Raw genomic sequence first — 25,718 nt, 5'->3', positions numbered from 1 at the left:
TGGGGCCCATAGCTTTTGCTGTATCCAGTGCACTCAGCCGTTTCTTGATATCACGTGGAGTGAATCGAATTGGCTGAAGACTGGCTTCTGTGATGTTGGTGATATTGGGAGGAGGCCGAGCTGGATCATCCACTTGGCACTTCTGGCTGAAGATGGTTGCAAACGCTTCTGCCTTGTCTTTTGCACTCACGTGCTGGATTCTGCCATCATTGAGGATGGGGATGTTTGCAGAGCCTCCTCCACCCGTTGGTTGTTTAATTGTCCACCACCATTCACGGCTGGATGTGGCAGGACTGCAGAGCTTTGATCTGATCCATTAGTTGTGGAATCGCTTAGCTCCGCCTATAGGATGTTGCTTCCGCTGTTTAGCATGCATGTAGTCCTGAATTGTAGCTTCACCAGGTTGGCACCTCATTTTTAGGTACGTCTGGTGCTGCTCCTGGCATGCTCTTCCTCACTCCTCATTGAACCACGGTTGATCCACTGGCTTTTGGGTAATGGTAGAGTGAAGAATATGCCGGGCCATGAGGTTACAGATTTTGCTGGAATACAATTCTGCTGCTGCTGATGGCCTACAGCACCTCATGGATGCCCAGTTTTGAGCTGCTAGATCTGTTCTGAATCGATCCCATATAGCACGGTGGTAGTGCCACACAACACGTTGGATGGTGTCCTCAGTGCGAAGATGGGACTTCATCTCCACGAGGACTGTGCGGTGGTCACTCCTACCAATACTGTCATGGACAGATGCATCTGCAACTGGTAGATTGGTGAGGACGAGGTCAAGTAAGTTTTTCCCTCGTGTTGGTTCGTTCACCACCTGCCGCAGGCCCAGTCGTTCAATTATGTCCTTCAGGACTCGGCCAGCTTGGTCAGTAGTGGTGCTGCCGAGCACTCTTGGTGATGGACATTGAAGTCCTCCACCCAGAGTACATTCTGTGCCCTTGCTACCCTCCGTGCTTCCTCCAAGAGGTGTTCAACATGGAGGAGGACTGATTCTTCAGCTGAGGGAGGGCGGTAGGTGGTAATCAGCAGGAGGTTTCCTTGCACATGTTTGACCTGATGCCATGAGATTTCATGTGGTCCAGAGTCAATGTTGAGGACTCCCAGGGCCACTCCCTCCTGACTGTATATCACTGTCCCACCACCTCTGGTGGGTCTGTCCTGCCGGTGGGACAGGACATACCCAGGGATGGTGATGGAAGAGTCTGAGACGTTCGTTGAAAGGAAATTATTCTGTGAGTATGGCCATGTCAGGCTGTTGCTTGACTAGTCTGTGGGACAGCTTTCCCAATTTTGGCACAAGTCTCCAGATGTTAGTGAGGAGGACTTTGCAGGATCGACTGGGCTTGGTTTGCCGTTGTCATTTCCGGTGCCTCGTGGTCCGATGCCGGGTGGTCCGTCCGGTTTATTCTTATTATCAGTTTTTTTTAGTGAGACAATCGAATAGATATTGTAACTTTCATTTTCATAATATGAGTGAGTTCTGAACTGGTATCTAATTTTGTATCTCAGGTTATATTGTCTTACGGCATCTCTCACTGATACTGTACGTGAGTTTTGGACTGGTATGTAATTTGTATCTCAGGATACAGAATTGGGATGAATTCGGCATCTTTTAAACTCATAACATGTGTGAGTTCTGCTCGCTATTCAAGTTGAATCTCGGGTTATATTATCGGGGCTAATGCTGTATCTTTCAAACGGGTGCCGCGTGTCAGTTCCATCTGCTATTTTGTTTGTAGCTAAGGCTGCAATATTGTGAGATTGACGCAGTGCATTTCAAGCAACAGTGGGTGTGATTTTGGACTGGGATTTATGTATCTACCTGTCAGTGGTACTGAGTTGAGGTGAAATTGAATCATCTGGATCTCCGCCTCTGACCATTGAATTGATCGTGCATCTTTGCTACTTGGGATCAGTGTTTGACTGACTACTTCTGCTGTCTGAAACTCCGTGCTCTGTGGGTGATAATGCACCTACTGTGTGTGAGAAGGAGCTGGCTGCACTGTTCGTTGTGCCTCAGGTGCAGGAAACATGACGTTTATTCTGAGTCCTTCAAGAATTTACCTGCAGGAAGAAAAATTATCTCTTGTAACTCAAGAACCAGTGAGGTAGAAAATACAAACGTGATCAGTTTAATATCTCCATTAATAATCATTTTAATATCCACAAATGAAAACCAGAGATACAAACAGTGTCAGTGTCTGACTCCACTGCAGTGCTGCAGCACTCAGCTTCTGCATACCAGGTGTGGTCGGCTGTTTTACAACAATTTATTGACATCCAGACACAACCCAATCCCTGCACTGGTCCATGAATGGGACTACCCGATGGGGCAGGGACCTTTGCACAGGTCAGGTTTCTAATCCCCTCTCCCAGGGCACTAACCGTTCAACCGAAACCAAACAGTCGCTGTTTAAAATGTGTCCTTCACACTTCTCACCTGATGCCTGCAATAGATGCTCTTTGTATAACTCCCCACATCCTTACTTTCCGGCTCTGTTTCCACTGTTCACTGTCCAATAACAACAAACAGGGTGAGACTGGACCTGAACCAGGAACATTCACCACTGGTTTGGGGAGAGAAAGCAGCAATGATTTTAAATAGCAGGTTCTTCCCATTCTGTCTCCCTTACCCTGGACACACCCTGTACACACACAGCCCCAGAATGGTCTCTCCCTTCCCCCCTCACTCCATGTTCCGGGACCAGTTCCTGATCCACTCCGCCTCTTACAAACAGCCCCCGGACTCCCCCTGAACTTACCCCGGTCTCAATGCCGATCTCTGAGCCCATCTGCGGACACGGTCCCGGAGCGATGAGCTGCTGTAACGAGGCTGCTGTTTGCTCCCTTACCCCGGGGCCGTGATCTCTCCATTCCCGCCTGTTTTAAACCATCTTCTTCCACTCACTGAGGGAATGGCCCCACAGGCCGAGCAGGGGGAGGGGAGCGCGCATGCGCTCTTCTGTTCACCAACAATCCGCGCTGGTGCGGGGCTGAATGACGCATGCGCAGATATCAGGTTTAATTCTGAATACAAAAATCGATGGAAACTTTCCCCAGTTGGAATTTTTCAGTCTGAGCAAAGGAAGTGGGTCTGGGGGAAAGGTCAGAGGGAATGGGGTCTACAGGCAGAGCAGGAACAGGCACCAGAATGGAAAACAGATGGGATTCCACCAGTGCCTAACGCTGGAATCCAGACTGACTTTACAATCTCCAACTATTAAACCAGATGTTTCCATCCCTGCTGTTTCTCGCGGTATCTTTTGATGGTAAAGAGTCTTTCATAGATAAAGTGGACGGCTGTGAAATGAGCCAATGTCCTCTGTTCATTCTTGGTCCCTTCACTGATAAAGTAACGTGTGACATCGAAACTGGAGTGTGGATTACTCAAACTAATCCTGGAGAAACGTGGGAGGAAAGTGGGAGTCGGTGTATTTGCTGGGACCGTGTAGGATTAGTATCTGACAGCAACAGTCCCAGTTTATTTCAATCGGAGTATAGCTCTCGGTCACTGAGAGTAATACCGAACGGCCCTGAGCTGCAAGATTTCAGAGGATACAACATGCAAAAGAATGTGACACTGACCTTGAGAGTGGAATTAATTCCGTGTCTGACTCTGAATTATTATCGATGACAGATGAGAATGCATCTTCTGTCACACCAATGTGGAATATAAATTAGAACGGAATATTTCCCGATTTGTTACTGGGCGAATCCGGGACATTACAGGTAAGTTTCTATGTGTCTTATGTAATGTGCATGAATGTGGGTTACTGTTTAGTGAGTGTGAAACGGACACACAGATAAGAAGTGTGAGAATGTTACTGTGTCCGTCTCTTTGTGTCTCAATCTGACTGTCTGCCTGTATCTCTCTCGAGCGCTGTACATAAAGGTGGGATACTGTTACTGTGCGTGAAACGGACATACTGATAGGATTTGTGAGATTGACACTTTGTCTGTCTGTGTCTCTGTCTGCTTTTCTGTTGGTTTGTCTGTCTCTCTAGTCTGTACATGAAGGCAGGATACTGTTACTGAGCGTAATATGGACACACTGATAGATAGTGAAAGACTGATTCTGTGTCTGTGTGCTGTTGGTGAGACGGTACTGTGATAGAATCATAGAATCATAGAAGTTACAACATGGAAACAGGCCCTTCGGCCCAACATGTCCATGTCACCCAGTTTATACCACTAAGCTAGTCCCAATTGCCTGCACTTGGCCCATATCCCTCTAAACCCATCTTACCCATGTAACTGTCCAAATGCTTTTTAAAAGACAAAATTGTACCCGCCTCTACGACTGCCTCTGGCAGCTCGTTCCAGACTCTCACCACCCTTTGAGTGAAAAAATTGCCCCTCTGGACCCTTTTGTATCTCTCCCCTCTCACCTTAAATCTATGTCCCCTCGTATTAGACTCCCCTAACTTTGGGAAAAGATTTTGACTATCTACCTTATCTATGCCCCTCATTATTTTATAGACTTCAATAAGATCACCCCTCAACCTCCTACTCTCCAGGGAAAAAAGCCCCAATCGATCTAACCTCTCCATATAAGTCAAACCATCAAGTCCCGGTAGCATCCTGGTAAATCTTTTCTGCACTCTTTCTAGTTTAATCATATCCTTTCTATAATAGGGTGAACAGAACTGTACACAGTACTCCAAGTGTGGCCTTACTAATGTCCTGTACAACTTCATCTAATCATCCAAACTCCTGTATTCAATGTTCTGATCAATGAAACCAAGCATGCCGAATGCCTTCTTCAACACCCTATCCACCTGTGACTCCACATTCAAGGAGCTATGAACCTGTATTCCTAGATCTCTTTGTTCTATAACTCTCCCCAACGCCCTACCATTAACGGAGTAGGTCCTGGTCTGATTCAATCTACCAAAATGCATCACCTCACATTTATCTAAATTAAACTCCATCTGCCATTCATCGGCCCACTGGTCCAATTTGTCAAGATCCCGTTGCAATCCTAGATAACCTTCTTCACTGTCCACAATGCCACCAATCTTGGTGTCATCTGCAAACTTACTAACCATGCCTCCTAAATTCTCATCCAAATCATTAATATAAATAACAAATAACAGCGGACCCAGCACCGATCCCTGAGGCACACCGCTGGACACAGGCCTCCAGTTTGAAAAACAACCCTCTACAACCACCCTCTGTCTTCTGTCGTCAAGCCAATTTTGTATCCAATTGGCTACCTCACCTTGGATCCCGTGAGATTTAACCTTATGTAACAACCTACCATGCGGTTCCTTGTCAAAGGCTTTGCTGAAGTCCATGTAGACCACGTCTACTGCACAGCCCTCATCTATCTTCTTGGTTACCCCTTCAAAAAACTCAATCAAATTTGTGAGACATGATTTTCCTCTCACAAAACCATGCTGACTGTTCCTACTCAGTCCCTGCCTCTCCAAATGCCCGTAGATCCTGTCACTCAGAATACCCTCTAACAACTTACCCACTACAGATGTCAGGCTTACCGATCTGTAGTTCCCAGGCTTTTCCCTGCCGCCCTTCTTAAACAAAGGCACAACATTTGCTACCCTCCAATCTTCAGGCACCTCACCTGTAGCTGTCGATGATTCAAATATCTCTGCTAGGGGACCCGCAATTTCCTCCCTAACCTCCCATAACGTCCTGGGATACATTTCATCAGGTCCCGGAGATTTATCTACCTTGATGCGCGTTACGACTTCCAGCACCCCCCTCTCTGTAATATGTACACTCCTCAAGACGTCACTATTTATTTCCCCAAGTTCCCTAACATCCATGCCTTTCTCAACCGTAAATACCGATGTGAAATATCCCTTCTATTATGTATGAGCCGGCCTGACGGTGCGTTTATCTGTCTCCAGTCCTGTAAGGAAAGGTTGACAAAAACAGTCTGTAACTCTCTGACACTGTCTGTGAGTGTTGAATTTATTCAGCAACCAGCCGTCTCTGGGTGTTGACAATGGGATCGATAGGACACCAGTTACTATTATCTGTCAGTTAGTTTAGGAGGAGAGAGGAACACAGAGAGACTGGAGAAACCTGGAGCGGATAATCTGAATTTTCATCTTAACTAATCATATTTCTGCGAACAATATAATAATTTAAAACCAGATATGGATTATCACAGCCACAGTTGTGATTGGCTCCTGTCCCTGAATGTGGGACCAGACACTGTGAGGAGCGCCGGCCTCAGAGTGTTTAACAGTTACTGAGCTGGGAAACTACAACTAACCCCCGAGAATCCGCAGCACAGGCCGAGCGGGGAGGAAAGCCTGTCCCGGGAATTGTCAATCAGGCGAACAGTTTGTCCTGTCAATGTGCGGATGTGAACTTTGTGTCAGAGAGAGTGTTAAAGGGGCGGGCGGGTTCGATTAATGTCCGTGTGTTTGTGTGTCGACCCTCATCGCCGGATTTCCGAGTCCCTTTTGTGTACTTTTTTTTTAAAACCCTGTCAAAAGATCGCCCTCCTCCCCTGCCAAGCTCAGGAGTGGAAATTTAACATAAAGTTTTAGTTCAAATCAAGATTTCAGCAGAAAAACGGAGATCAGGTCAGCGATCGGATGAGACAGCGCGATCAGTGCAGCAATGAAATGGTTTCAAACGAAACTGATACATTTAATTTCGGCTTAAGATTTTCGACAGCAAACATTCCGGTGTTCGAGATAGGAAAGGGCCAGTCTGGGACTCTGGAGTGCCCGATTTTAATTGGAATCCGGGAGTTTAAGAGGAGAGAGTAACACAGAGAGGCTGGAGGGGCTGTGAGCTGACATCAGGTTGTCTCCTCCCGGTCCGCTCTGTGCCTTTAAATTGCTCTGTGCCGCCGCCTCTCGTTTCATTTCTGATCAGCTCTGGCTGTCAGAGAGATTTTCGACAGAGTCCGGGACATGACGGATACCGCAGCCGCCGAAACGGCCCCTCCTACCGCCGCCGCCGCTCAGACCAATGCTCCCAAGAAGAAGAAGGCGGTTCCCCGACCCAAGACATCCGGTCCCAGGTTGGGAGAACAGATCCTCAAGATTGTGGCGGATTGTAAGGATCGCAAGGGGATCTCCCTGGCCGCGATAAAGAAGGTTCTGGCCACCAACGGCCTGGATGTGGAGAAGCTCCGGACCCAGATCAAATTAAATATCAACAAACATGTGGAAAAAGGCTCCCTGGTCCAGATCAAGGGCACGGGCGCCTCGGGCTCCTTCAAAGTCGCTAAGAAGGAAGCCCAGACAAAAGTGGTGAAGAAGGTGAAGAAACAAACAACCAAGAAATCTTCCGTAAAGAAACCAGCGGTCAAAAAAACTGCCGTCAAGAAATCAGCGGCCAAGAAATCGATCACGAAGGCGGTGAAATCACCACTTATTAAAAAGAAAGCGGCTGTTAAGAAGCCCAAGACCCCCAACTCAGTCAAAGCAGTAAAGGCGAAGGCGAAGAAGGTACAAAATCCGAGGGCCAAGCCCAAGCCGAATTCAGCAAAGCCAAAGAAAGCAGCGGGCAAAAAGAAGTAAAAAATCAAGTGGAATTTTATTTTTTAATTCGTTCATGGGATGTGGGCGTCGCTGGCGAGGCCAGCATTTATTGCCCATCCCTAATTGCCCTTGAGACGGTGGTGGTGAGCCGCCTTCTTGAACCGCTGCAGTCCATGTGGTGAAGGTTCTCCCACAGTGCTGTTAGGAAGGGAGTTCCAGGATTTTGACCCAGCGACAATGAAGGAACGGTGATATATTTCCAAGTCGGGATGGTGTGTGACTTGGAGGGGAACGTGCAGGTGGTGTTGTTCCCATGTGCCTGCTGCCCTTGTCCTTCTAGGTGGTAGAGGTCGCGGGTTTGGGAGGTGCTGTCGAAGAAGCCTTGGCGAGTTGCTGCAGTGCATCCTGTGGATGGTGCACACTGCAGCCACAGTGCGCCGGTGGTGAAGGGAGTGAATGTTTAGGGTGGTGGATGGGGTGCCAATCAAGCGGGCTGCTTTATCTTGGATGGTGTCGAGCTTCTTGAGTGTTGTTGGAGCTGCACTCATCCAGGCAAGTGGAGAGTATTCCATCACACTCCTGACTTGTGCCTTGTAGATGGTGGAAAGGCTTTGGGGAGTCAGGAGGTGAGTCACTCACCGCAGAATACCCAGCCTCTGACCTGCTCTCGTAGCCACAGTATTTATATGGCTGGTCCAGTTAAGTTTCTGGTCAATGGTGACCCCCAGGATGTTGATGGTGGGGGATTCGGCGATGGTAATGCCGTTGAATGTCAAGGGGAGGTGGTTAGACTCTCTCTTGTTGGAGATGGTCATTGCCTGGCACTTATCTGGCGCGAATGTTACTTGCCACTTATCAGCCCAAGCCTGGATGTTGTCCAGGTCTTGCTGCATGCGGGCTCGGACTGCTTCATTATCTGAGGGGTTGCGAATGGAACTGAACACTGTGCAGTCATCAGCGAACATCCCCATTTCTGACCTTATGATGGAGGGAAGGTCATTGATGAAGCAGCTGAAGATGGTTGGGCCTAGGACACTGCCCTGAGGAACTCCTGCAGCAATGCCCTGGGGCCGAGATGCTTGGCCTCCAACAACCACTACCATCTTCCTTTGTGCTAGGTATGACTCCAGCCACTGGAGAGTTTTCCCCCTGATTCCCATTGACTTCAATTTTACTAGGGCTCCTTGGTGCCACACTCGGTCAAATGCTGCCTTGATGTCAAGGGCAGTCACTCTCACCTCACCTCTGGAATTCAGCTCTATTGTCCATGTTTGGACCAAGGTTGTAATGAGGTCTGGAGCCGAGTGGTCCTGGCGGAACCCAAACTGAGCATCGGTGAGCAGGTTATTGGTGAGCAAGTGCCGCTTGATAGCACTGTCGACGACACCTTCCATCACTTTGCTGATGATTGAGATTAGACTGATGGGGCGGTAATTGGCCGGATTGGATTTGTCATGCTTTTTGTGGACAGGACATACCTGGGCAATTTTCCACATTGTCGGGTGGATGCCGGTGTTGTAGCTGTACTGGAACAGCTTGGCTAGAGGCGCAGCTAGTTCTGGAGCACAAGTCTTCAGCACTACAGCTGGGATGTTGTCGGGGCCCATAGCCTTTGCTGTATCCAGTGCACTCAGCCGTTTCTTGATATCACGTGGAGTGAATCGAATTGGCTGAAGACTGGCTTCCGTGATGGTAGGGATATCGGGAGGAGGCTGAGATTTGTGAACATCTGAACCCAACGGCTCTTCTCAGAGCCACCCACGTCTCTCAGGAAAGAGCTGATTCCGGAATCAGATGATTCCTGTCCCGAGATGATTCCTGTCAGATGATTCCTGTCCCGAGGCCGCGCTCAGATTTCAGATAAAAATAATTTAAAGTGAACCCAGGGTTCCTGGTGTCTCGCTGACATTCCCCACTGTCTGCAATAAAATAGAGAGAATGGGATGTCCGGGCCGGGCCTCACTGTATCTCGTGGTTTGTTTGGCTCCAGTCCCAGTTCATTCTTCCTCCACAGATTGGGGGCCACAGTCTCTGTGAGACGGTAAAACTGGCGGAGATCCGCCGCTATCACAATTTAAACTCCAATACATGAGATTCTCCAAATCAGCCGGAATAAGGTGTTTGTAAACTGCTGAACCGGTCTGAGAGGGGATAGAATCGAGTCTGGGACTGAAATGGAAGGTGGCGGGTTGACTTGTTACAAAAGGGACTGTACAGGACAGGAATATTACTGACTGTTCATTGTAACGGGGCTTATTTAAAACTCCGGCTTTCTGGAAATCCTTGAATATGAAGCCCGAGTGTGCAAGGGGTTTGTGCGGAGCGCTGTGTTTCGGTTCTATTATCGATAAACGGTTTGAAATTGGCGGGTGGAGAGGACTGGAGATGGAGCTGGAAGATCAGAGGCCGCTCTCCGCTCTGTCCGTCACTCTGACTGTCTCCTCCCCTCTGTTTAATATCTCACTCTGTCTCCTCCCCTCTCTGTTTAATATCTCACTCTGTCTCCTCTCCTCTCTGTTTAATATCTCACTCTGTCTCCTCCCCTCTCTGTTTAATATCTCACTCGGTCTCCTCTCCTCTCTGTTTAATATCTCACTCGGTCTCCTCTCCTCTCTGTTTAATTTCTCACTCTGTCTCCTTCCCTCCGTTTAAAATCTCACTCTGTCTCCTCCCCTCTCTGTTTAAAATCTCACTCTGTCTCCTCCCCTCTCTGTTTAATATCTCACCCTATCTCCTCCCCTCTCTGTTTAACATCTCATTCTGTCTCCTCCCCTCTCTGTTTAATATCTCACTCTGTCTCCTCCCCTCTGTTTAAAATCTCACCCTGTCTCCTCCCCTCTCTGTTTAATATCTCACTCTGTCTCCTCCCCTCTCTGTTTAACATCTCGTTCTGTCTCCTCCCCTCTCTGTTTAATATCTCACTCTGTCTCCTCCCTCTCTGTTTAATATCTCACTCTGTCTCCTCCCCTCTCTGTTTAATATCTCACTCTGTCTCCTCCCCTCTCTGTTTAATATCTCACCCTATCTCCTCCCCTCTCTGTTTAATATCTCACTCTGTCTCCTCCCCTCTCTGTTTAATATCTCACTCTGTCTCCTCCCCTCTCTGTTTAATATCTCACCCTATCTCCTCCCCTCTCTGTTTAATATCTCACCCTATCTCCTCCCCTCTCTGTTTAACATCTCATTCTGTCTCCTCCCCTCTCTGTTTAATATCTCACTCTGTCTCCTCCCCTCTGTTTAATATCTCACTCTGTCTCCTCCCCTCTGTTTAATATCTCACTCTGTCTCCTCTCCTCTCTGTTTAATATCTCACGTTGTCTCCTCCTCTCTCTCTCACCGTAAAGTGACAATATCCAGGGAATAACCAAACCAGCCATCCGCCGCCTGGCTCGCCGTGGCGGTGTTAAGCGGATCTCGGGTCTGATCTACGAGGAAACCCGCGGGGTGCTGAAGGTTTTCCTGGACAATGTGATCAGGGACGCGGTCACCTACACTGAACACGCCAAGCGCAAGACAGTCACTGCCATGGATGTGGTTTACGCTCTGAAACGGCAGGGCCGCACTCTCTATGGATTCGGCGGCTGAACAACTCGACCCATTCTAACCAAACACAAAACAAAGGCTCTTCTAAGAGCCACCCACCGTCTCACAGAGAGAACACTGACCTGGGAACGGGGAGATATTGGTCTGAGTGTTTCAGCTTTTTTAATAATATGGGGAGAGTTCACTAATACTCGTCACCGATCGGAAACTGCGTCCGGGGTTTTCTTTCCGCCCGTTTCCAGACCGATCAGAGAATGATCCGGAATGTTTCTCAGGCTGGAATTTGAAATGACAAATACGGAATAATTGAAAATATAACAATAGAGATTTAGTCTATTGGCGGGAAATGAGATTTTATTTGAATTTGATGTGCTGACTTTGGCGGGCTTTTTGAATTTGTTTAATTTCAGCTCAGCCAATCGGGTCCCAATAATTCCCGCCGTTTGTTTTTGCCTGTCAGAGCTCGGTTCAAACCTGATGAGCGTCGGACTGCGGCCAATGACGGTCTCTGCCTGACTGGGGCGTCGGACTACAGCCAATCACAGCCCCGGGGCGGTCCCTCACAAACCCTTTAAAAAGCGACCCCTGAGCCTCCTCGGTCTCTGAATTGTGCATTCTGTTCAGATCAGTTCGGAAAATGGCCAGGACCAAGCAGACTGCGCGCAAATCAACCGGAGGCAAAGCTCCTCGCAAGCAGCTGGCTACCAAAGCGGCTCGGAAGAGCGCTCCAGCCACGGGCGGAGTGAAGAAGCCTCATCGCTACAGACCCGGCACTGTGGCTCTGAGGGAGATCCGCCGCTACCAGAAATCCACCGAGCTGCTCATCCGCAAACTGCCCTTCCAGCGCCTGGTGCGAGAGATCGCTCAGGACTTCAAGACAGACCTGCGCTTCCAGAGCTCGGCCGTCATGGCCCTGCAGGAGGCCAGCGAGGCTTACCTGGTGGGGCTGTTTGAGGACACCAACCTGTGCGCTATCCACGCGAAGCGAGTTACTATCATGCCCAAAGACATCCAGCTGGCGCGCCGCATCCGCGGGGAGCGCGCCTAAACCCGACCCGGCTTCAGCATCAAGTGCAACAAAGGCTCTTTTCAGAACCACCAAATCGGCGATGGAAAGAGCTCTGATCTCGCGCGCAATTCACAAACGCATTTAAACGGGAAATTGATAGAAGATAGTTGATAATTTTACACTAAGAATCAACAGACAGACCAGAGTGCCAATTCCAGACTAACCGACATGAGGAATTTGAAACAGTTTAATTTCCACACACACGTAGGACTGTTTAGAGACGAATTCCACCAGACTACAAGTCTGTCTTGCTCTCTCACTTAGCGCTAGAATCAGAAACAGTGTAAAACATTCGTGTCACATTCACTGCGGTACTCGGAACTGACACAGGCTGAAGGACAGATAAATCCCTCACTCACATCCAATAACACAGGCAAATTTCACTCACTCTGATTCAGCAATCGTTGACACAATAACCAACATATCAGTCAGCTTCTGGTCTACAAATCTGGTAAAATGATACAGACCAAACAAATATTGTCGGAGGATGAGATTGAAAACAATAGTAGGTAGAACACAACAGAATGCCTCTTGTTGCCGAAGATGAAACGTCCTCGGTATTTCTGAGGGTGACTTAAAGATGTTCTACAAAATTATGAGGGGCCTAGATAGAGTGGATAGGTAGGGCCTATTTCCCTTTGCGGAGAGGTCAATAACCAAGAGACATAGAAGGATTAGGGCGGAAATGAGGAAAACATTTTCACCCAGAGGATGGTGGGGGTCTGGAACTCAACTCATTAAAAAAATCCCTGGATGTGCACCTGATGAGCCCTGACCTGCAGGGCTACGGACCAAATGCGGGAACGTGTGAGAAGGCTGGATGGCTCGTTTCTCAGCCGACGAGGACACAATGGGCCGAATGGCCTTATTCTGTGCCTTATTTTTCAATGATTTCTAGAATCGGAATCAGTCGTTATTTAATTAATTTCTGAGCGTAAAATGACCAGATCTGAAACAGATCATATTATTAATTAAGCTCTGACTCTCTGGCACAGTAAGCAGCCCTTTCATAGATAGTGGGTGGCTCTGAAAAGAGCCTTTGGGTTATCAGATTAAATTTTGTCCGTTTTACTTGCTCTTGGAGCTCACAGTGCTTCTTCGCTTCTTCCCGCCCTTTGCTGACGATTTATTCAGACTTTCTTCGGCAGCAGCACGGCCTGGATATTAGGCATCACCCCTCCCAGCAGCTTGTTGAGCTCCTCGTCGTTGCGGACGGCCAGCTGTAGGTGTCTGGGGATGATGCGGGTCTTCTTGTTGTCGCGGGTCGCGTTACCGGCCAGCTCGAGGATTTCAGCCGTTAGATACTCGAGCACAGCAGCCAGATAGACCGGGGCTCCGGCACCCACACGTTCAGCATAGTTCCCCTTTCGCAGGAACCTGGCCCACAGAGAACTGCAGTCCGGCCCGAGATGAGCGAGGCTTGGCCTTGGCCCGAGCTTCACCGCCGGGTTTTCCTCTTCCAGACATTTCTACAATCTCACAAACACTTTCACAAAGAATGACGCAATACTGCTGTATTTACCTTTCTGAAAGTTCATCTGATTGGTTGTGCTTTGGTACATCTCATTTGCCTATTTCATTAACCAAACAGATAGCTGGGAATCAGAAGAGGGCGGGATTTGCCGGCCTCAACGGACAGATCAGTAAATTGATGAATTTCAAAAGCCCGCCAATTTCAGTGTAGTAAAGGATCGGATTTAGATCAATGTCGCCCTGAGCACAAGATTTTGAACCCATTCTTTTTATCCTGTCTTATTCTGCTTTACCCGTCACCAATCGCTGGCGCTGTTTTAAAATCTGGTTCAAATTATAGCTCATTCTACCATCGCTTTCAAACTGTACCGGACGGGACTAAAGCCCCATTTACAGCATTCCGTGAAGGGACATATTTCAATTTAGTGTTTGTAAAAGAGACATGTTATAAATCGATCCCTTCTCAAAGCCGAGAGTGCTTCTGTGAAAAGGACCCGGACGGCGCTCTCCATCTGCCCCTATTCCGCTGTGATACTGCAAAGGGTGGGGTTGCTGTTAATAAGGCGATTTTCACATCAGTCAGTCAACATTTCGGAGACTAGATTCAGAGAGAAAGGAACTGCTGAAGAGATTATTCAGGGGGTGAGAGAGGCCAGAACAGTAACGCTTTAAGAACAAAACGAAAGGGAAAGAGCGGATCGCAAACTCGTGTTCAGTTTATGGGCCAGGGATTTCAACGGGGCAGTTTCAATATCAGTTCATTATCAGATTGGAATACAAATATTGCCGTATTAAAATGATACCAAGCAAATATATAGGAAATGCAGCTCTTTCAGAGGGGTTCTGGGTGCCTCTTAAAATAGCTGTTGCATTTTTTCAATTCATTTTTTCAGTTTTACTTGGAGCTGGTGTACTTGGTCACCGCCTTTGTCCCTTCCGACACGGCGTGCTTGGCCAGTTCTCCGGGCAGCAGCAGGCGCACGGCGGTCTGGATCTCCCGGGAACTGATGGTCGCCCGCTTGTTGTAATGGGCCAGGCGGGAAGCCTCACCCGCGATGCGCTCGAAAATATCGTTCACAAAGGAGTTCATGATGCCCATGGCCTTGGAGGAGATGCCGGTGTCGGGGTGAACCTGCTTCATCACTTTGTAGATGTAGATGGAATAACTCTCCTTCCTCGACTTTCTCCGCTTCTTCCCGCCCTTTGCTGGCGATTTATTCAGACTTTTCTTGGCGCCCTTCTTGGGAGCTGCTTTCACCGGGAAATGTCGCCTGTCTGGCGGAGAGAAGGGCCCTTCTTCTCAGGGGATTCCCACACACATGGGATTACCCCGAGCCTTGATTTTATCCCTTTCTATTGATAATTATTATTTACTCTGATCTGTACCGTGGATCCGGGACAGAATTACCCGGATTCAGTGAAATTCATTGATTTTCTGAAGCTTTTCCATCTGCTGATTCCGGCTCCTTATTTGAATGTATATTTAAGTCGACCATTATCATCGTTGAATGGTGGGATTTGAACCCTGGGATTCTTGTCCAGCCCAATAACCACTATGGTCCCGTACTCGGCCTTTAAACTCTTTGTTAGGCAGTAATCTTCAGTCTGGCGGCTTCAATAGTTCAGAGTCGGCGCTGAATCAGAAACCAGAAATGGGAGTGCAGTTCAGAGGGGTCAGAAACCTCCATATATCGTGATTGAGTGCTTTGATGAAATAACGGAGTAAGTTGATGTTTTTCAGAAGGGGTTTGATAAAGTGCCACATAATAGACTTGTTATCAAGATATCACCATCACACGAGAGGACACCACCCACCAGGTACATGGTTCATACTCCTGTGACTCGGCCAACGTTGTCTACCTCATACGTTGTAGGAAAGGATGCTCCGGAGCATGGTACATTGGCGAGACCATGCAGACACTGCGACAACGGATGAACGGACACCGCGCAACAATCGCCAGACAGGAGGGTTCTCTCCCACTTGGGGAACACTTCAGCAGTCAAGGACATTCAGCCACCGATCTTCGGGTAAGTGTTCTCCAAGGCGGCCTTCGAGACACACGACAACGCAAAATCGTCGAGCAGAAATTGATAGCCAAGTTCCGCACCCATGAGGATGGCCTCAACCGGGATCTTGGGTTCATGTCACGCTACACGTAACCCTACAGTGAAAAAAAGTTATCTGTTTTTAATATAACGGGTCATTCTCTCTCTTTCTCTTCCTTTCGGATGTTTCTCTCTCTCTCTCTGTCTTTTGTTCTGGCCGTTTGTATATTCGGTGGTCCTGTATGTAATGTCTCTCTGTCTGAACACTTTGATTGCCTTGACAACGGGCAGTTGGAAAGATTATCTGTAATCACCAGGCATTGTTCTCTGACTATAAATGCGGCAACCTTCATGGAATCCCACACTCACCTGACGAAGGAGAAAGCCTCCGAAAACTTGTGATTTTCAAATAAAACTGTTGGACTATAACCTGGTGTTGTAAGATTCCTTACATTTGTCAACCCCATTCCATCACCGGCATCTCCACATCATCAAAATTGAAGATTGAAGGGCCAGTGACAGCATGGATACGAAATTGGCTAAGGGTCAGAAAGGAGAGAGGAGTGGTGAGCGGTTGTTTTTCAGACTGTAGGGAAGAGTGCCGAGGTGTCCCCCAGGGTGGTGTTAGTACCACTACTCTTGATATGTATCAATGATCCGGACTTGGGTATTCCGGGCATAATTTCCAAGTTTGCAACTGTGAGGAGGATGGTAGGAGAATCAGGAGGAATTAAACAGACTTGAGATGGACGGACACGTGGCAGATGAAATTTAATGCTGAGAACTGTAAAGTAATGCAATTTGGAAGGAAGATCGAGGAGAGGCAATATAAACTAAATGGTACAATTTTATGGATGGTTTAGGAACAGAGATTTGGGAGTTCACATAGACAATTGTGATAGGACAATTTGATAAAGCTGTTAATAAATTTTACTGGATCCTTGGCTTTATAAATCGAGGCATAGTGTACAAAAGCAAATAGAGGCACAGAGTAAATTAGTTAGCAAGGAAATTATGCTAAACCTTCATAAATAACTGGTTAGGTCCCAGCTGGAGTATTATGTCCAATTGTGGGCACCACACTTTAGGAAGAATATCAAGGCCTTAGAGAGGGTTCAGACGAGATTATTAGAATGGACCAAGGGATTTGGAACTTCAGTTAGGTGGAGAGACTAGAGAATCTGGGGTGGTTCTCCTTAGAGCAGAGGAGGTTATGGGAAGATTTAATCGAGACATTCAAAATCAGGAAGGGTTTTGATTGAGTAAATAAGGAGAAACAGAGGCAGAAGGTTCGGTAACCAGAGAAGACTGATTTAAGAACTAGAGGTGAGACGAGGTGAACTTTTTTAGGTAGCGAGTTGCTATAATCTGGAATGGTGGTGGAAGCAGATTCAATAATAACTTTCAAAAGGGATTGGGAAAAAACCTGAAGGGGAAAAATTGCAGGACTATGGGGAAAGAGCAGGGGAATGGGACTAATTGGATAGATCTTTCAAAGAGCCGGCACAGACAGAAGGGCTGAATGGTTTCTTCTGTGCTGTATCAGTCTTTGATTAATGAAATTCATTAACTTTCTGAAGCTTTTCCCTCCACTGCTTCCAGTTCCTTATTCAAATTTAAAATCCTTTCCGGGAATTGATTTATTCTTCAAAGAGGATCATTCTGTAGATGCTGGAAATCGGAGAGAGAAACAGAAAATGCTGGATAGTCTCAACAGGCCCGGCAGCATCTGTGGAGAGAGGGAGGTAGGATTAACCTTTCAGGCCTACGGAAGGGTCATTGACCTGAACCGTTATCCTGAACTTCCCTTCTCCACAGATGCTGCCGGACCTGCTGAGTCTTTCCAGCATTTCTGGATATTATTTTTGCTTTATTAGATTGAATAGAATGGGCCTATACTCTCTGGAGTTTAGAAGAATGAGAGTTGATCTCTTTGAAACATATATGATTCTGAGAGGGCTCGACTGGGTAGATGCTGAGAGGTTGTTTCCCCTGGCTGAAGAGTCTAGAACTAAAGGGCATAGTCTCAAGATAAGGAGCCAGCTGTTTAAGACTGAGACAAGGAAGAAGTTCTTCACTCAGAGGGATGGGGATTTTTGGAATTTGCTAACACAGAGGGCTGTGGATGCTGAGTCATTGAGTATATTCAAGGCTGAGATTTTTGGACTCTAGGGGAATGAAGGGATATGGTGATCGGTCAGGAAAGTGGAGTTGAGATTGAAGATGAGGCATGATCTTATCAAACGCAGGCTCGAGGTGACCTACACCAGTTCTTATTTCTTATGTTCTTATGTTTAATATTTCTGAATTTCATCCCTTTCTCTTTTGACTGTTTCTTGTTAAAATTTCATTGTTGTGCTGAGTTTTTATCCTTATTTTTGTTTGGTTTATTTGAAGTGTCCTGAGAAATCAATCAGAAATACTGCTCAATGTACAGTGAAATATCCGGGAATATTTACAACAAAGGAGTGAGTAAATAAAAATGTTATAATGAACTGATTATTTTTATTTTTCACTCTGAAAATGTGAAGCAATATGACAGTCCCTGGTACTGTGTGTGAGAGTAGGATTCATTCTGTACTTGTCAGCCTCTGGTAGTGTGTGTGAGTGAGGGATTTATCGTGTGTCCATCAGTCTCTGATACTGTGTATGAGAGTGGATTCATTCTGTATCTCTCTGGATCTGGTATAGTGTGTGGGTGAGGGATTGACTCTGTTTCTAACAGTCTCTAATAATGTATGAAAGTTAGATTGATTCAGTATCAGTCAGTCTCTGATAATGTTTGTGAGTGTGAGATTCATTCCATATCTCTCAGTTTCTGGTACTATGTTTCAGTGTGCGATTTATTCTGTATCTGTCATTCTCTAATACTGTTTGTGAGTGTGAGATTGATTCTGTGTCAGTCAGTCTCTGGTACTTTGTGCGACTCAGATTCATTCAGTATCTCTCAGTTTCTGGTTTGTGATTAATTCTGTATCTGTCAATGTCTGGTTCTGCATGTGAGTGTGGGATTCATTCCGTATTGGTCAGTTTCTCATACTGTGTGTGAGTGTGGGATTCATTCCGTATTGGTCAGTTTCCCATACTGTGTGTGAGTGTGGGATTCATTCCATATTGGTCAGTTTCCCATACTGTGTGTGAGTGTGGGATTCATTCCGTATTGGTCAGTTTCCCATACTGTGTGTGAGTGTGGGATTCATTCTGTATTGGTCAGTTTCCCATACTGTGTGTGAGTGTGGGATTCATTCCATATTGGTCAGTTTCTCATACTGTGTGTGAGTGTGGGATTCATTCCGTATTGGTCAGTTTCTCATACAGTGTGTGAGTGTGGGATTCATTCCGTATTGGTCAGTTTCTCATACTGTGTGTGAGTGTGGGATTCATTCCGTATTGGTCAGTTTCTCATACTGTGTGTGAGTGTGGGATTCATTCCATATTGGTCAGTTTCTCATACTGTGTGTGAGTGTGGGATTCATTCCGTATTGGTCAGTTTCTCATACTGTGTGTGAGTGTGGGATTCATTCCATATTGGTCAGTTTCTCATACTGTGTGTGAGTGTGGGATTCATTCCGTATGGTCAGTTTCTCATACTGTGTGTGAGTGTGGGATTCATTCCATATTGGTCAGTTTCTCATACTGTGAGTAGGGTATTCACTCTCTGCCTCCCAGTCCCTGGTACTGTGTGTGAGTGAGGGATTCATTCTGTATCTGTCAGTCTCAGGAAGAATGTACAAATGAGGTATTTATTCCATATCTATCCATCTCTGGTACTGTATATGAGTGTGGTATTCATTCTGTATCTGTCAGTCTGAGGTACTGTTTAAGAGTGTTGAATTTCTTCCGTATCTGTCAGTCTCTAATAGTGTATGTGAGTGTGGAATTCATTCTTTACCTGTGAGACACAGGTGCTGTGTGAATGTAGGATTCATTCTGAATCTGTCAGTCCCTGGTACTGTTTCTGAATGCGGGATTGATTTTGTATCTGTTAGTCTATGGTACAGTTTGTGAGTGTGAGAAACATTCTGTACTGGTCAGTTTTTTGCACTGTGTATGAGTAAGTTATTCATTCTGTGCCTCTCAGTCTCTGCTACTGTTTGTGGTGAGGGATTCATTCTGTATGTGTCAGTCTATGGTACTGTTTGTGAGTTTGGGATTGATTCTCTGTCTCTCAGTATCTGGTACTGTACATGAGTGTGGAATTCATTCTGTAGTTGTCAGTCTCTTGTACTGTGTGTGAGTGTGGAATTCATTCTGTATCTGTCAGTCTCATACTACGTGTGAGTGTGGGATCCATTCTTTATCTGTCAGTCTCTGATTTTTTGTGTAAGAGTGTGATTCATTTTGTATCTATCAGTTTCTAGTACTGTCTGTGAATAAGGTATACATTCTGTGTCTCTCAGTCCCTGGTACTGTGTGTGAGTGAGATTGATTCTCCAGCTGTCACTCTCTGGTACTGTGTGTGAGTTGGGATTCAGTCTGTGTCTCTCAATCTCTAGTACTGTAAGTGAGTGAGGGATTCATTCTGTGTCTGTTAGTCTCTGGTAATTTGAGACTGAGATTCATTCTGTCTCAGTCAGTCTCTAGCACTACATGTGAGTGTGGGATTCATTCCGTGCCTGTTAGTTTCTGGTAATTTGAGACTGAGATTCATTCTGTGTCAGTCAGTCTCTAGCACTACATGTATGTGTGGGATTCATTCTGTGTCTGTTAGTCTCTGGTATTGTATGTGAATAATATAACTTCTATATCTGTAAGTCTGAGGTAATGTTTGAGAGTGTGGGATTCATTGTCTACCTGTCAGTCTCTAATACTGTATGTGAGTGTGGGATTCATTATTTACTTTTGAGTCATTGGTTCTGTGTAAATGTAGTATTCATTCTGAATCTGTCAGTCTCTGGTACATTGTGTGAGTGTGGGATTCATTCTGTATCTATCAGTCTCTGGTACTGTTTGTGAGTGAGGGTTTCATTCTGAATCTGTCAGTCTCTGGTATTGTATGTGAATAATATAACTTCTGTATCTGTCAGACTGAGGCTTTTGAGTGTTGGATTCATTCTGTATCTGTCAGTCTCAGATACTGTGTGTGAGTGTGGGATTCATTCTTTACCTGTGAGTCACTGGTGCTGTGTGAAAGTAAGAGTCATTCTGAATCTGTCAGGCACGGTTACATAGTGTGAGTGCAGGATTCATTCTGTATCTGTCAGTCTCTGGTACTGTATGTGAATGTGGGATTCATTCTGTATCTCTATGTAATTGGCATCTCCGTTTGCAGTGTGTCGTTCAAAACTTGCATTAATATCATAATGTATAGTTTCTCGCACAGTATATAATTGGTAGTATGGATGTAGTTTTAATTTGATGCTGTAGGTTTTCATCAGGTAGTGTGTGCTTTTTAGACTACTAGTAAATCTCTATCTCTGAACACAATTGTGAATTACACTGTATCTTTCAAACTGATATAGAAATCATAGAAAATAGGAGCAAGAGTAGGCCATTCGGCCCTTCGGGCCTGCTCCACCAATCAAAATGATCATGGCTGATCGTCTAATTCAGTACCCTGTTCCCTCTTTATCCCCATATCCCTTGATCCCTTTTGCATTAAGAAATATATCTATCTCCTTCTTGAATATATTTAATGTCTTGGCCTCCACTGCCTTCTGTGGTAGAGAATTCCACAGGTTCACCACCCTCTGAGTGAAGAAATTTCTCCTCATCTCCGTTCCAAATGGCATACCCAGTATCCTGAGACTGTGACCCCTGGTTCTGGACTCCCCAGCCATCGGGAATATCCTCCCTGCATCTTGTCTGCCTAGTCCTGTTAGAATTTTATATGTTTTGATGAGATCACCTCTAATTCTTCTAAACTCGAGTGAATATAGGCCTAGTCGACCCAATCTCTCCTCATACGTCAGTCTGCCATCCAAGAAATCAGTCTGGTAAACCTTTGTTGCACTCCCTCCATGGCAAGGACATCCTTCCTTAAATTACCTGTCAGTTTCTGGTACTTTATGAGTGTGTGCGATTCATCCAAATATACAGTCTCTGACATTGTGTGAGTGTGGAATTCATTCTGTATCTTTCCATCCCTGCTACTTGATGTGAGTGTGGGATGAACTCAGTATTTGTCAGTCTCTGGTACTGTATATCAGTGTGGGATATATTCTGTATCTGTCAGTCTCTGGTACTGTGTGTGAGTGTGGAATGTTTTCTGTGTCTCCCTGTCCCTGGTACTGTATCTGTCTGTGAGGCTCATTCTGTATCTGTGTGTAATTTTTCTCTCAGATTACATTATGGTGTTGAAAACTATAGCTTTAATACCTTAATGTTTAAAGAGTTTTACTCATTATTCAACTGGTAAATATGGATACACTTTAGGATTTGATGCTTTAGGTTTTAACCAGATAATGTGTGCACTTTTTGGATTATTTTAAATCTGTATCACTTTGAGTACAATTCTGAATGATAATGTACCTTTCAAACTGATATGGTGACATTTTTGTCTGGTATGTAATATCTCAGTCTGCACTAATAGAATTTATGCTGTATCTTTAAATCTCATACTATGAGTGCATTCTGAACTGGTATCTAATTTTTTTCTCAGGTTACAGCTTCTTTCAGCATTTCTCAATCTGATACTGTACATAACTTTTGGACTTGTATGCAATTTGTATCTCTTCAGGATTCATTCTATATGTCAATCTTTGATACACGATGAGTGCGGGATTCATTCTGTATTTGTCAGTCTCTGATGCTGTAAGTGAGAGATTCATTCCTTATCTTTCACTTTCTGGTACTGTGTGTGAGTGTGGGACTCATTCAGTATCTTGTCAGTACTATGTGTGATTGTGCTTTTCATTCTATATATGCAGCCTCCGGTACTGTGTGAACATGAGATTCATTGTGTATCTGTCAATCTCTGGCACTGTCAAAGACTGACATATACAGAATGAATCCCAAAGAGATACAAATTGCATACAGGTCCAAAAGTTATGTACAGTATCAAATTGAGAAATGCTGATCAAAACTCTTTGGATGGATACTGCATGTATTAAACTCGTATGTGCATTCTGGGCAAGGATTCGATTTGAATCTCGGGGTACATTATTGGGATTCATTCTGTACCTTTCAATTGGGTACCATGTGTGATTTCTATCTGGTATTTAATTCAGAGCTAAAGTTGCCCTATTGTGAAATTGACACAGTGTCTTTCAACCTGAAAGTATGATTTTGGACTGGGATTTTTGTATCTACCTGTCAGCAGTACTGAGTTAGGGTGAACTGGAAACAGTGTCTGCCACACCTGCTCTGTTTGACTGTTGGATTGAAAATGTGTCTCTGGAACCTGGGATCAGTGTGGGACTGACTACTTCTGCAGTCTGAGAATATGGAACTGATGACCTGTCTGTGTCTCCGTGCTCTGTGGGTGATAATGTACCTGCTGTGAGTGAGAAGGAGCTGGCTGCACTGTTCCTTGTGCCTCAGGTGGAGGAAACATCACATTTATTCTGGGTCATTCAAGGATTTGCCTGCAGGAAGAAAAAATATCGTTTGTAACTCAAGAACCGGTGAGGTAGAAAATACAAAAGTGATCAGTTCAATATCTCTGTTAATGATTATTTTGAATATCCACAAATTAAAACCAGCGATACAGTGTAAGTGTCTGACTCCACTACAACACTCAGCTTCTACATACCAGGTTCAGGTCAGGTTTCTAATCCCCTCTCCCATGGGACTAACCGTTCAACCGAAACCAAACAGTCGCTGTTTAAAATGTGTCCTCCGCACGTCTCACCTGATGCCTGCAATAGATGATCTTTGTATAACTCCCCACATCCTTACTGTCCGGCTCTGTTTCCACTGTTCACTGTCCAATAACAACAAACAGGGTGAGACTGGACCTAAACCAGGAACATTCACTACTGGTTTGGGGAGAGAAAGCAGCAATGATTTTAAATAGCAGGTTCTTCCCATTCTGTCTCCCTTCCCCTGGACACACCCTGTACACACACAGCCCCAGAATGGTCTCTCCCTTCCCCGCTCACTCCATGTTCCGGGACCAGTTCCTGATCCACTCCGCCTCTTACAAACAGCCCCCGGACTCCCCCTGAACTTACCCCGGTCTCAATGCCGATCTCTGAGCCCATCTGCGGACACGGTCCCGGAGCGATGAGCTGCTGTAACGAGGCTGCTGTTTGCTCCCTTACCCCGGGGCCGTGATCTCTCCATTCCCGCCTGTTTTAAACCATCTTCTTCCACTCACTGAGGGAATGGCCCCACAGGCCGAGCAGGGGGAGGGGAGCGCGCATGCGCTCCTCTGCTCACCAACAATTCGCTTTGGGGGCGGGCTGAATTACGCATGCGCAGATGTCTCAGGATTAATTCAGAATTAAAAATCAATGGGAACATTCCCCAATTCACTTTGATCAGATTCTGGGTTTTGCCCTTTTGTGAAGATCCAATTGGGATCATTCCCCGCAGGGTGTATACTGTTCATTGGCCCGTCTTCTCAAAGAAAGCGGCAGTCGGTGTGTTTGTTGGGAATCTTAACGAGTTAATGTCAGACAGCAACAGTCCCAGGTTAATCTAATCGGAGTGAAACACTCGTTCATTGACAGAAATAGCGAACGGCACCGAGCTGCAAAATTGCAGAGACTACAACAGGTGAGAGGGTTACATCGGAACTACAGCGCAGAAACAGATCATTCGGCACAGCTGGTCCATGCGGGGGTTTATGCTCCACACGAGCCTCCTCCCACCGTAATTCAGGTGACCCCATCAGCAAAGCCTTCTATTCCTTTCTCCCTCAGGTGCTATTCGAGCTCCCTGTAAGTTAAATACTGTGGCTACAAGAGCAGTTCAGAGGCTGTTAATCTGCCGCGAGTGATTCACCTCCTGACTCCCCAAAGCCTTTCCACCACCTAAAAGGTACAAGTCTGGAGTGTGATGGAATACTCTGCACGTGCCTGGATGAGTGCAGCTCCAACAACACTCAAGATGCTCGACACCTTCCAGGACAAAGCATCCCGCTTGATTGGAACCACATCAACCAACTTAAATATTCACTCCCTTCACCACCGGTGCACCACGTATACCATCTAAAAGTCGCACTGCAACAACTCGCCAAGGCTTCTTCGATGGCACCTCCAAGACCCGCGACCTCTACCAGCTAGAACGACAAAGACTGCAGGTGCATGGGAACATCACCGCCTGCACATTCCCCTTCAAGTCACACACCATCCTGACTTGGAAATATATCACCATTCCTTCATCATCACTGGGTTAAAATAATAACATAAGAGCATAAGGAATAGGAGCAGGAGTAGGCCACATGATCCCTCGAGCCTGCTCTGCCATTCAATAAGATCATGGCTGATCTTCAACCACAACTCCACTTCCCTGCCCGATCTCCATATACCTAGATTCCCCTAGAGTCCAGAAATCTGTCCATCTCGGTCTTGAATATATTCAATGACTCAGCATCCACAGCCCTCTGGGGTAGAGAATTCCAGAGATTCACAAATCTCTGAGTGAAAAAAATCCTCCTCATCTCAGTCTTAATGGCCGACCCCTTATCCTTCAACAATGCCCCCGAGTTCTAGACCCTCCAGCCTAAGGAAAGAACCTCTAAGATTCTACCCTGTCAAGCCCCCTCATAATCTTATATGTTTCATTTAGATCACCTCTCATTCTTCTAAACGCCAGAGAGTATAGGCCCACCCTACTCAATCTCTCCTCATAGGACAACCCTCTCATCTCAGGAATTTAGCTCGTGAACCTTCCTTAGAAAAAGAGACCAAAACTGTACACAGTACTCCAAGTGAGGTCTCACCAAATCCCTATACAATTGCAGTAAGACTTCCTTACTTTTGTACTCCAACCCCCTTGAAATAAAGCCCAACATTCCATTTGCTTTCCCAATTGCTTGCTGTACCTGCATGCTAACTTTTTGTGTTTCTTGTACGAGGACACCCAAGTCTCACTGAACACTAACATTTAATAATTTCTTACCATTTAAAAAATATTCTGTTTTTCTATTCTTCCTACCAAAGTGAATAACTTCACATTTCCCACATTATATTCCATCTGCCACCTTCTTGCCCATTCACTTAATC

At 46.0% G+C, this 25,718-nt stretch overlaps 3 protein-coding genes, 1 long non-coding RNA gene and 1 pseudogene across 4 annotated transcripts; 2 read left to right on the top strand and 3 right to left on the bottom strand.

Moving 5' to 3' along the window:
• Positions 1-6,902: 6,902 nt before the first annotated feature.
• On the top strand, positions 6,903-7,514 carry LOC137309133 (histone H1-like). The gene has a single exon (XM_067977430.1). It carries the CDS (start codon positions 6,903-6,905, stop codon positions 7,512-7,514), a length of 612 nt encoding a protein of 203 aa, XP_067833531.1.
• Positions 7,515-11,655: 4,141 nt separating this feature from the next.
• On the top strand, positions 11,656-12,146 carry LOC137307935 (histone H3). Its single transcript, XM_067976951.1, has one exon. The coding sequence runs from the start codon at positions 11,656-11,658 to the stop codon at positions 12,064-12,066; it is 411 nt and encodes a 136-aa protein (XP_067833052.1). The 3' UTR covers positions 12,067-12,146.
• Positions 12,147-12,295: 149 nt separating this feature from the next.
• LOC137320274 (histone H2A-like) lies at positions 12,296-13,554 on the bottom strand (annotated as a pseudogene).
• LOC137309123 (histone H2B 1/2-like) lies at positions 13,374-15,473 on the bottom strand. Its single transcript, XM_067977417.1, has 2 exons — positions 15,428-15,473; positions 13,374-14,856 (listed from the first exon to the last, which is right to left on the bottom strand). Exons 1-2 carry the CDS (start codon positions 15,471-15,473, stop codon positions 14,456-14,458), a joined length of 447 nt encoding a protein of 148 aa, XP_067833518.1. The 3' UTR covers positions 13,374-14,455.
• A 929-nt stretch (positions 15,474-16,402) lies between these two features.
• LOC137320275 (uncharacterized) lies at positions 16,403-24,462 on the bottom strand. The gene is made up of 3 exons (XR_010962426.1): positions 23,721-24,462; positions 23,042-23,132; positions 16,403-17,335 (listed from the first exon to the last, which is right to left on the bottom strand). It is a non-coding gene; the product is annotated as an uncharacterized lncRNA (long non-coding RNA).
• Between the last annotated feature and the right edge of the window lie 1,256 nt (positions 24,463-25,718).

This window comes from Heptranchias perlo, chromosome 3 (assembly GCF_035084215.1).
Source record: "Heptranchias perlo isolate sHepPer1 chromosome 3, sHepPer1.hap1, whole genome shotgun sequence".
In the NCBI taxonomy this organism is placed as follows: domain Eukaryota; kingdom Metazoa; phylum Chordata; class Chondrichthyes; order Hexanchiformes; family Hexanchidae; genus Heptranchias; species Heptranchias perlo.
This window is presented reverse-complemented; position numbering and strand designations above follow the sequence as displayed.

Coding starts and splice junctions, on each gene's coding strand:
- LOC137309133 (XM_067977430.1), top strand. CDS start 6,903: ATGACGGATACCGCAGCCGCCGAAACGGCCCCTCCTACCGCCGCCGCC.
- LOC137307935 (XM_067976951.1), top strand. CDS start 11,656: ATGGCCAGGACCAAGCAGACTGCGCGCAAATCAACCGGAGGCAAAGCT.
- LOC137309123 (XM_067977417.1), bottom strand. CDS start 15,473: ATGGTCTCGCCAATGTACCATGCTCCGGAGCATCCTTTCCTACAAC. Junction 14,857..15,427: donor GGAGCATCCTTTCCTACAAC/GTATGAGGTAGA, acceptor TCCCCTGAGAAG/AAGGGCCCTTCTCTCCGCCA.